General features: G+C 48.1%; 1 protein-coding gene across 1 annotated transcript; it reads left to right on the top strand.

Annotated features, from left to right (window-relative positions):
• The first annotated feature begins 2,440 nt into the window (after positions 1-2,440).
• LOC140642001 (uncharacterized) lies at positions 2,441-9,322 on the top strand. Its single transcript, XM_072842613.1, has 5 exons — positions 2,441-2,458; positions 3,807-4,178; positions 4,262-4,467; positions 6,813-6,911; positions 8,022-9,322. Exons 1-5 carry the CDS (start codon positions 2,441-2,443, stop codon positions 8,125-8,127), a joined length of 801 nt encoding a protein of 266 aa, XP_072698714.1. The 3' UTR covers positions 8,128-9,322.
• The last annotated feature ends 1,500 nt before the right edge of the window (positions 9,323-10,822 follow it).

Raw genomic sequence — 10,822 nt, 5'->3', positions numbered from 1 at the left:
GTAATCTCTTTTTACCACTTATGCTAGCACCCAGCTTGGGAAAAGTTAGAGGTGAATAGATTAAAGTAAGTAGCAGTATCCACAGGTGCAACCCTTTGGGAAAGCACTAGTGTAAGAAATATCAAGTTGCAAAGATGGCCGTAGTTTTGACCAGTAATCCCACTGTCATTTATCTGGGCAGTCAGTCCTGCTGAAGGAAAATCTAAGTGGCAGGAGCGTGCACTGCAGTGTTATCTACAAAAGAAAACAAAGAAATCATAAAACACCTACAGACCCTCTCGATACCCAGCACCGGGCAATGCGTAGCTTAAGTGCTTGTGGTAAACAGAATAATGGCCACCCCAAAATGCCCACACCCTAATCCCTGGAGCTTATGAATATAGTCCATGACATTAAAAAAGGGACCTACTTTGCAGATATAATTAAAGTTGCAGACCTTAAAATAGATTAACCTGGATTATCTAGATGGACTCAGGACCATTAAATGAGCCTTTAAAGGAAGAGAACTTTCTCTAAGTGGAGCAGATGAGTGTGGCAGAAGGGAAATCAAAGAGATTCCAAGTACAAAAAGGACTTGATGTGCACCGTTGCTGGCTCTGAATGGAGGCGCCTGCAGGCAAGAGCCAGAAGGAAGCTTCTAGGGGTTAAGAGTTGGCCCCAGTTAACAACCAGCAAGGACACGGGACCTTTGCCCTCTAAGGGCAAGCAACCGAATTCTGCTAATAACCTGAATAAACTTGGGAGTAAATTCTGCCCCAGGGCCTCCAGATAAGAGTCCAAGCCACTGACATTTGATTTTAACCTGTGAGGCCTAGAATTCTGACCTACAGACCTGTGAAATAATTCATTTAGATTGTTTTAAGCTGTTAAATTTGCAGTAATGTTTGTGGCAGCAGTAGAAACCTAATATAGTACTGTTCATCTCTATGAAGTAATATTACATTCATATTTTAAAGTGATCATCATAAAGATCTTGTAGGAACACAGAGAGCTCTTTGTGGGATGACGTAAGTGTAAAAACAAAGATCGCTGCATGAATTCCTTATGACCTCTCGCATTAAAAATATATGCAAATGAAGGCCAGAACAAAAAGAGAACACGCAAAGAGAAATAATTCGGACTTGGAGAGGGACACTTCTTTCTTCAAGGGTCTAAGCATCACTTCTCGGAGAGAACTTGCACAGATCTCTCTTGACCAGGAGGTCCTCACTCTACATAGGACTGGCATTCCTCGGGAGACCAAGGGACTCGAGCTGCCACTGAGTCACCAACACCTTTTCTCCACCTACAGAAACAATGAAGTCAATGTGGAGAGTCTTCTCTATGCTAAGTCCTGTCATCTTTTCCGTCTTGAACCCATGGCACCTGCTCCCACCTGGCAGACAATCAGCGGTGCCAAATCCAAGACGTAGAAATAGAAAGAACACGGAATGGAAATCTTGGACAAGGATGATCATGTTGCCTTCAGCAGTTACTTTTTTTTTCCACTCGTGGGTGATTTTGCTGTTGCCTGTTGTTAGTATCGTCACGTCTGGAACTTGTCCTCTGCCTGAATTGGTAGAATGAAGCACTCTTCACCTTGCCAGGAGGAGAGCATGACCCAGCACCTCGTCTGAATACTGGTAGCCACAGAAAGGCTGGCAACTATCCCCACCCCACCCAGCAGCTTCCAAAAGGGAGAAGGGAATGGTGGGCGCAAACTGTGCTGGGACTATTCTGATGTGGGGTGAACAGAATTGAGTCTAACAAAAAGGAAATTTCTATTTAGAAATGGTCCTATAAGAGAGTGGCTGCAAGCTCACACATGCCTCCCCACCTCCAGCCGGGGGCTGGGATAGGGAACGAGGGATGCTGCAGACCCAAGCTGCCTCCAGCTGCTTATCTCTGGAGTAACTCGTCCAAAATGACAGAAGCAATGGTGTTGGCTGCTGGGCTCCAACGTAGGCTTCCTGGAAGTGGCCACTTCCACCTCTAAGTCTTCAAGAGTGACGTGGGCAAACCAGCCACATCCAGAAGAGCATCTCCGGGAAAGCAATGATCACTAACTTCCTATGGGCCCAGCACTGTGCTCAGCACTGTGCTTATTAGCTCACTGATGACTCCACAATGCAGACCAAAAGACTGAGCCACAGAAGTAGACAAGTGGCTTAGCCACAGTCACCTGGCTTTCCCCACACAGCTCAATCTCCACCGACCTCTCCATCCCATCATGTTACCTGTCGGATACCAAGAAAGTGAAGGGTCAGGAAATTGAGTTACTTAATATGTGACTCGACACAATGAGGACTTCTACTCTGGGAAAAGGACACCAAAAAGTCACAGAGAGTGGCCTCAGCTTTCAGAAGGGCTGCCACAAGGGAGAAACAAACAGAACTCTTCTGTGTGGCTCTGGAAAACTAATGGGGTTTGGTGGTAGGACTAGGGGAACAGAAATAACAGGATGGAAACGTACATCCAGGTATGACACTCATCGCTCGTGCAGTGGGAGTGATGGCCTGCATCCGGTCAATGGAGGGAGATGGATCCCTGCTCCTGCAGCTCTCCAGGCCCCACGCAGGGGGTGGATTTCTGCATTAGGTGGGGGATGCCCTTCCCACCTTGAAAATGCCTTGAGCTTATGAATTGTGATTCCTTGCTGGGTCTACAGTTAAACGGAAAGGAAACTAGCACTTCTTTTTTTTGTTTAAGATTTTATTTATTTATTTGAGAGAGAGAGAGAGTGTGTGTGTGTGTGTGTGTGTGTCTGTGGGGGGAGCAGAGGGAGAGGGAGAGAATCCCAAGCAGACTCCACACTGAGCAGGAGCCTGATGTGGGGCTCGATCCCAGGACCCTGAAATCATGACCTGAGACAAAAGCAGGTGCTTAACCAACTGAGCCACCCAGGCACCCCAGGAAACTAGCATTTCTGAAGCTCTCGTCCGTACCAGCAAATTCGCCAGGCTTTCCTCGCTTCTCTCCACACTTAACCCTCACACCACATCTCACCTCGCCTGATGGGCAGGGAGCAGACCCTTCCTATCTACACAACCGGATTCAGGTGCCTTGCAACCAACATTTGCCATGCCTATTTCGGTGACAAGTGCCAGACAAGGAGCCCTGGGAATTGAAGTTACTGGCCACCAGCTCTCCTAAATGACCCGTGTCCTGGCTTGTGCTCTGCAAAGGGCCATTCTCACCTCTAGGAGAACATCAGTTGAATGCAGCAGGCAGAAAAAGAGAGGGAGGGGGAGAAGTAAAAATGTGAGGATAGTTTTTCCCAGCCTAGGGGATACAGATGTTGAAACTCTGTTCTTGTCTTCATTTTTAAGATTAGTATTTTATTTGCAAGTATGTGAATTAACTGACTGAGTGCCTGAGATAACAGGGTCTTCCCCAACAGACAGGTCATGCTCCAGCTACAATGGACACAGAGGGATACAGAGGCATGGGATTCCCAAGACGGTTCTTCTCTCCCAGGAGGGCTGGCACCTCCTTCGCCTGGCTCTCATTCCTGTCTTCATTCCTGCCTCTCCCCCAGCAGCCGGCCCCGGGCCAGCCTGGAAATGCAGCCGGATGACCATGGAGAATGGAAAGAAAGTGTCCGTGTGCATGTGTGCAGAGCCACGAGAAAGCACAGAATGAGGAGACGGGGAAGGAGGAGAGAAGTGGAGAAGGAGAGAAAGCATGAGGGGGAGTGATGCGTGGGAGGAGGCGGGAGGAGAAGGGGGCAGCAGGAGGGGACAACATGGAGCCCAACAAGAGGGGCCGGTGCACCAGACAGGCTGGGGCATGGAGAATGAGATCAAGGCAAGGGGAGCCCGATCTAGGAGAGAATCAGAGGAGGACAGGTTGAGGGGAGCTGGGCCTCTGGGAGACCAAGGGAAGCACTGCAGAAAATTCCAAAGGAAGACGAGAGAAAATGGAGAAAAAGGAGAGCTATCCCACTTCAGCCCCACAAAGGAGAGAAAGCAAGGCCAAGAAAGCCAGAGAGGTTAAGCGCCTCGCCCGAATCACCTAGCACAGCTGGGACACAAACCAGCTGGAACTCTGAGCCCACACGCGTTGCCACTGCACTATGCTGCCCCCCCCCAAGCAGTCTGCCACGAAGTGGAACCCACAGGAACCTTAGCTCGGGGGAAGGGTCCGTGTCCCAGCCTGCCACCCTGCCCCAGCATGCCAGGCCTCGCTGCCCAGACCAGGTGGGCCTGCGACAAAGGTGGGCATAAACGGGTCCTCCACGGTTAGGAGCCATGCTCTCATTTCTAATTGTTTTCCGCAAAAGCTCACCAGAGTAGCAAGGGTGGCTTCTCCGTTTAAACCAGACCCTGATGAGGAAGGCATTACAAGGGAGCGGCGGGCTCGGAACGCATCCTATAACTTGCACCTGGGCCATCTTCTGATGTTTAGTCAACGTGACAAGCACTGCTGGCCATCGAGCTTTGTCGGAACTCTGTCCAAGCTGGGGAGCAACCTTGCCCATGCAAGGAGGTGAGGTTCTATTCAGGCTCCTCACTTTATTGAGTACCTGCCAAGCGCCTGGCATGGTCTCCTGTAAAGCACAAGAAGTTCCTTATGAGGTTTCCCACTATCATTGTCCACACTGTCCTTGAGAAATTAAAGCTCAGAGAGTTCAAATGACCTGCCTAGATGGTTGATAGTCCTCCCAAAGGAGCGCTCCCTGCCAGCATCGCCAAGCTGCACCAAGCCGTACAGGGACACCGTTTTACTTGTTGAGCAGATTCTGATGGGTACGGCAGCAAACAGTTGTTCTTTCCCACCACTCTCCATTAACAAGGCCTCAGTGAGCACTTCTTTACCTGCCTTCCGAGGTAGGGGTGTGGGGGGGATAATCACATGGGTCTCATAACCTTTCCAGCATTCCTGGATATGAAATCTTCCAGTTACTTTAATTCACAAGAATGTTCTCATTTTAATAATTAAAAAAAAAAAAAAAAAAAAAAGCCTGTCCAGGATAATAATGCTGCAGCTGAATCTAGCTAAAACCTCTCCTCTCTGCCTGCAGTCAAGTAGCCTCTGCTTCTGGGGTGGACACCTACTGTGGGCCATTCTGGTGCCAGGCAAGGGCTTTCAGTAGGGTCATTTCTACACTGGGTGGAAGTCAAATACCATCCTCTCATTCTAGGGGACACACAGGGAGCCCTCTTAGCATGTCCTTCATGGATGGCACCTGGCTTTACGATCTGGAGGTATCTGGTGCTCATCCAAACACCCAGCATACAGGCTGAAGAGACCTGATTTCACTTCTATTGACGCCCTGACAAGTCCTGGATGCCCTCCAGCCCTGTGGACATGACACTCACACTGTAACACGTAACTCCATCCACTGGGCATGTCTTTGTTCATTCTGCTTAATTTCAATGAGAACTCCTGACCAAAGAAAAGGGCTGGCTTATGCCTTCATAGAGAGATGGGTCACTTGTTAAAAAGCATTGATGCAACACTCAGAGGCTCAAAATAAATTTCTCATTAACTCTGAGTCACAGAAGCAAGCACTTTGCACTAAAAAAAAAAAAAAAAAAAAAAGGCATTCTAGCCAGTGGATTTCCAAGGTTGTGGTCCCATGCTTAGGGCCCGCCACACTGGGGTCTGGGTGGGGGAGGGCATCGAGTTCTGTTAGCTGAAGAAGTTACTTTCAAATCACCTGTCCAATCACCCTTACCAACCAGTAGATCTCTGGTTATTGACTTATTCATCACCTCCTATCAAAACAGCAGTCACCAATGCGGCTGACAGAAAGACCTCGCTAGGGCACAGCAGGGTGTTTCACTCAGTGTTTCATTCACCAACTCAGATAGGCTGGAACTAGTTTCCCAGAATCTCCTCTGCTGTGTGATTGCAGGAGAAAATGGTCAAAAGAGGAATTCACACGAAATGTGGAAGACCAAGGCAAAGCACTAGCTATTGTTTTCAGAAGCCAATCATGAGCATATGATGACAGGCACGGAGGAGCCCTCTGGGTCCTCATTGTCCCCAATTCTCTTTAGCTCTGTGTGCACCTGTTCCTCTGCACGCTGAGGCTCCAGGGTCACCACAGGTGCCTTGGCTCCAGAACCAAGGAGTTATCTGCTGCACAGAGGGAGCCACACGTTGATGACAGACACAGTCAGCAGAGGCATGAAATGTCATAAATAGAGTAAAACGTCCAGTTCTAAGGTGTGAAAACACAAAGAAAACCTATTTTTTAGTAGCATTAAGTAGGTAGTTTTTAGAGTAATTGAAGAAAACCGATTTTAGGAATACTATTGATTACCGACCCGGTATTTAGAGTAATCTGTGGGGAGATTAGCAGACTTCCAATTTTCAAAATCTAGTAAGGAAGAGCCTAACATAAAAGGAGTGTGGGCTCCAGGCAGTAAGAACGAGGAGGTCCTTTGAAGGGTCACCCAACCAACTTTGTATGACAAAGAAGATGAAGTGGCCCAGGACCTGTATAAATTCTAAACACCCGGGTTTACCTAGCTAAGGATTGTTATAAGTCCCTTACTCTGGGGGAATTTGGAAGATAGTATCTAAACTCCATTTTAAAATCCTATTGTGGGGATCCCTGGGTGGCGCAGCGGTTTAGAGCCTGCCTTTGGCCCAGGGCGTGATCCTGGAGACCCGGGATCGAATCCCACGTCGGGCCCCCAGTGCATGGAGCCTGCTTCTCCCTCTGCCTGTGTCTCTGCCTCTCTCTCTCTCTCTCTCTCTCTCTCTCTGACTATCATAAATAAATAAAAATTTTTAAAAAAAACTTAAAAAAATTTTAAAAAATTAAAAAATAAATAAATAAATAAATAAATAAATAATAAAATCCTATTGTGTATACACAGTGGCTACGGATATGAGGAAGCACGGTGGATCGCTATCTGCATGGATGCTGGGGCAGTTTTCCCAGGTTCAAATCCTGTCTCTGCTTACTTACAAGTGAGGTGAGCTCCAGCTCCCTGTTCCTCAGTTTCCTCATCTGTAAGATGGGGGTAATAATAGTACATATCTCACAGAGATGTTTTGAAAATTAAAGGAGCAAATATTTGGAAAGCACTTCGAAGAGTTCTTAGCCCATAGCAGATGCTCTACAGGTTATTTGTGATAGAGGAACATATTTAGTGTTTATTCCATAGTGTGAATTCAGCCTTCCCAGTAAAACCTTTCTGCTGGTTTCCTACTTCTAGTGAGAGACCCTCTCTCCACATTCACACCTAAGAATTGCTGCAACTGGTATTACTCTCCTGGCAGTTGCATGTAAGGTCATGGTGTTGAGGGTGAGCAAACCCAGGAGAGCCACCTTCTTAGAAACTCAGCTTTGCAAAGACTGATCCTTGGCCTTCCTGGTTGGGCTTCAATTCCTAAGTGGAACCACTGAGTCCCTCCAAATAATATCTCTGGATGTTTTGCCAGAACCTGGTTTGAAAGACCTCTTCTCTTGCCCCTGCCCCGTGGGTTCTGACTCTGGGTTTCGCACAACTGACAAGGAGCTGTAGGCTCATTACTCCCACTTACTATCACATCCCTACTGGCTCTCCTGGGAATCTTAGAAAATCGATCGACTTTCCCTGCCCTGCTGCAGGGCAAAGACAGGCCGTTCCTCTCAGTTTGGGGCTATGTGTTTTCACTTTGTGATCCCTTCCTTGTGGCTTTAACGTTTTTTCTCAGTCACCATATCATGGCCAGGAGTTGGTCTTCCCAAACAGGCCTGGTGCCCACTAACCCCCTTTGTGTGATTGTTCTGCATTAGGTCCTGGGGGAAAGTGCAGAGGCAGTCAGGCAGTAATGAACATGAATTCAGAGAAGGCATCTTGCTCTGGGCCCACCGCCTCCTCAGCAAGCCATCAACCATGGGCTTATAGGCCCTGGTGGGCATCTGGAGGGGAATGGGATAGAGGGAGAAATGCAGGCCACCTTGTCACAGAAAAGCAGCTGAAAGCTGTCACTGTTTACAAGTGACAACTTCAATTCCACAAATGTCCTTCAGTTCATACACTGGCATGTACCCATTTGCAAGTGTAAGATCCCTCCCAGTGGTGCTGTCTTCTTTTTAGGGCCCTGATCAGTGGAGATGCTTTGCGTCAGAAGAATTCCCTGAGCACATGCTGGGCCAAGCCTCGAGGAGGCAGAAATCAATCAGCCTTGGCAGCTGCCTCGTAGGTGCTCACAGTCACATGAAGATACAGGCAAGTAGGTGAACCACAGGATAGAGGGGTGCATGCTGAAGAGGGATGCCCAGTATGGTGAGAAGTGGAGGAGCCTCCATCTCTGCTGGGGCCCAGAAGAGGCTCCCCCATGGAGGCGAAGGTGCATGAGGGGCTTCCAAGCAGACATTTCCAGGGGGCTGATGGGTATACTAGCCCACTGCTTCACCAGGAGGTCTTGGCTGGAGACAAAGCTGGAGCCCTCTGCACCGTGATAGTGATTGGAATCAGAGCAACTGATGGCCTGATCCAGGGCTGGTGGGAATGAGAAGAGGCTTTTGGTCCAAACACAGACGAGTGCTCAAGATATCCAGGGACTGACTACCAGTGCTTGAGAATGGAGGGGATGTGAACTCACAGAGGAAGCCAAGGCCCTGCAGGGTGTTTCGTCAGGTTCCAGGAACGGCCAGTTCTCCCCTCTGCCAGCCCCTTTCCCTGGACAGGGACAACTTTCTTCCAGACTCTCCAGCATTTTACAAATGTGTTATCAAGCACACCAGGAGGCAGGTTTCAGGTTCCCCTGCGGCAGGAACGTGTGTGCCATAGTCCCTGGGCTCTCGGCAGAGCTCAGAGCTCAGCCGTCCCCGGAGCTTCAGGAATGAGAACTACTTCTCCATTCCAAGCAGCCTCCTGAGATCTAATTCCTTGTCACAGGAAAGAGGAAGAACAGGCTCCAGCTCCCTCAGGGTCTGTTCTCCCTCCGGGGCTGCCCTCTCACCCACCCTGCCAGGCTGCGAGCCCAGCAGAATAGGAAGCTTAGCCACTCATCCTCGGAGGCTCGGTGCCCGTGAGCTCTCTGCTCCTGACACAAAGAGGAACAGCAATGATGTGAATTCTGCACCTCAGAGACATGAGGATGTGGGAGTTGAGAATGGTCCCCCCAACTCCCCAGTAGAAAGATTTTTTTTTCTGGGGTGACTTTGGAGATCCAGCATATGCAGTGTGCAAAACTTAAAACAGAACACTCAGAAGGGTAGGAATATAAACACCCACCTGCTTTTCCAAGGACATAAAATAGCTTTTAGAGTGACACAAAGCCTCCTTTTTGTGCATATTTCACTCCATAGGGCACTTCCTAAATGAGTCGATGAATCTGGGTCCAGAAATTCTATCATGTGACTTAACCAGCTTTTTTTTTTTTTTTTTTTCCATCCACCCTGATTGAAGCTGAAACATTCCAGGGAAAATCACTTTCCAAAACTTACACTTCTCCGGAGAGGCAGAAAATAACTCTCTTTCAAATCCACTGTAAAGATTTCACTTTAAAAAATAAAATAAAGTAGAATAAAATGGAACCAAACACTCCTGGCATCTAATCTGACTACAAATTGAAAACTATACTAGTGTTTACATGGTTTGGGGTTTTATTAGGAAAAAGCTGCCCAGCATTAATAATATGATGTTTAGCTGGAATGGAATTCCAGCTCTCCCTCTTTCCAGACTCTGGGGAAGTGAGAACACCCTGTCCATGCTCCGGGCCTCCACAGGCTCCTCCAAGAAGGAGATGCTTGGTTTAGGATGCAAATAAGAATCACGGCCACCGTGGATCTGACATCATGGATCTCCACAGTTAAGACCTACATGGTTTCCCACACCCATGGGACCTGGGTCATCAATTTCACTGTACGAATGAGGAAACTGAGGCTCAGGCAGATTAAGTTCTTTGCCTAAGACCACACAGGCAGTAAGTAGGGGGATGCCAATTTGCATCTGAGTTTCTTTTATCATTTGTCAGATGCCTTGATTCATCCAACTGACTCAGTGGTTCTCAAAAGCATGTGCGTGCGTGTGTGTGTGTGTGTGTGCATATGAGAGAGACAGGCAGACCAACAGACAGACAGATTGACAGACTGCTTTTGCCTCCTCTGGGATAGTTCCCCGGGTCTGGAGATATTTTGAATATCACAACCAGGGAGTGCTAATAGCATCCAATGGGATGCGAGTAAATATCTTACCATGCACAGAACAGCTCCCCCACCACGAAGACTTAATCTGACCCCAAGTGTCAACAGAACCGAGATTGGAAACTCTGAACTAAGTGCCTGATGAAGACCTGAGCACCTGAAGTTCCAAAGGAAACACACAGAGATGCTTGTTCTCACAGTCATACACCAAGACAATGAGGGGGATCCCTGGGTGGCGCAGCGGTTTGGTGCCTGCCTTTGGCCCAGGGCGCGATCCTGGAGACCCGGGATCAAGTCCCACATCGGGCTCCCGGTGCATGGAGCCTGCTTCTCCCTCTGCCTGTGTCTCTGCCTCTCTCTCTCTCTCTCTCTCTCTCTCTCTGTATCTGTCATAAATAAATAAAATATTTTAAAAAAAAGACAATGAGGATTTCTTAATAATTGACAAGTTCTGTCATCAGTAGAAAAGAATACCCACATTTTTCTTGTATGTTATTTCAAAGAGATGTGGTTTATTTCAACTTATATATTTGGGAGAGAAATAACAGAGTGATTTCCTTTTCCTTTCTCTGAATCATAATGGAACCTTATCATGCTGGGGCCATTATAGTAGAAGTCATAGAGTCCAGCCCCAAAAGCATGACTCCCCTTTGGAAATTTCCCGAGGAGACCCCTGAGAGGCAGTGGGAAGTCTGGACCACTGGTTCACAGTGTAGCATCGAGACTTTCTGCGATGGGGGGAGGGTT

The sequence above is a fragment of the Canis lupus genome, chromosome 10 (assembly GCF_048164855.1).
Source record: "Canis lupus baileyi chromosome 10, mCanLup2.hap1, whole genome shotgun sequence".
Lineage (NCBI taxonomy): Eukaryota > Metazoa > Chordata > Mammalia > Carnivora > Canidae > Canis > Canis lupus.
Note: the sequence above shows the minus strand (reverse complement) of the source record. Positions and strands in the feature narration are given on the sequence as shown.

Coding starts and splice junctions, on each gene's coding strand:
- LOC140642001 (XM_072842613.1), top strand. Junction 4,179..4,261: donor GGCCTCGCTGCCCAGACCAG/GTGGGCCTGCGA, acceptor TTTCCGCAAAAG/CTCACCAGAGTAGCAAGGGT. Junction 4,468..6,812: donor AACCTTGCCCATGCAAGGAG/GTGAGGTTCTAT, acceptor GTGTATACACAG/TGGCTACGGATATGAGGAAG.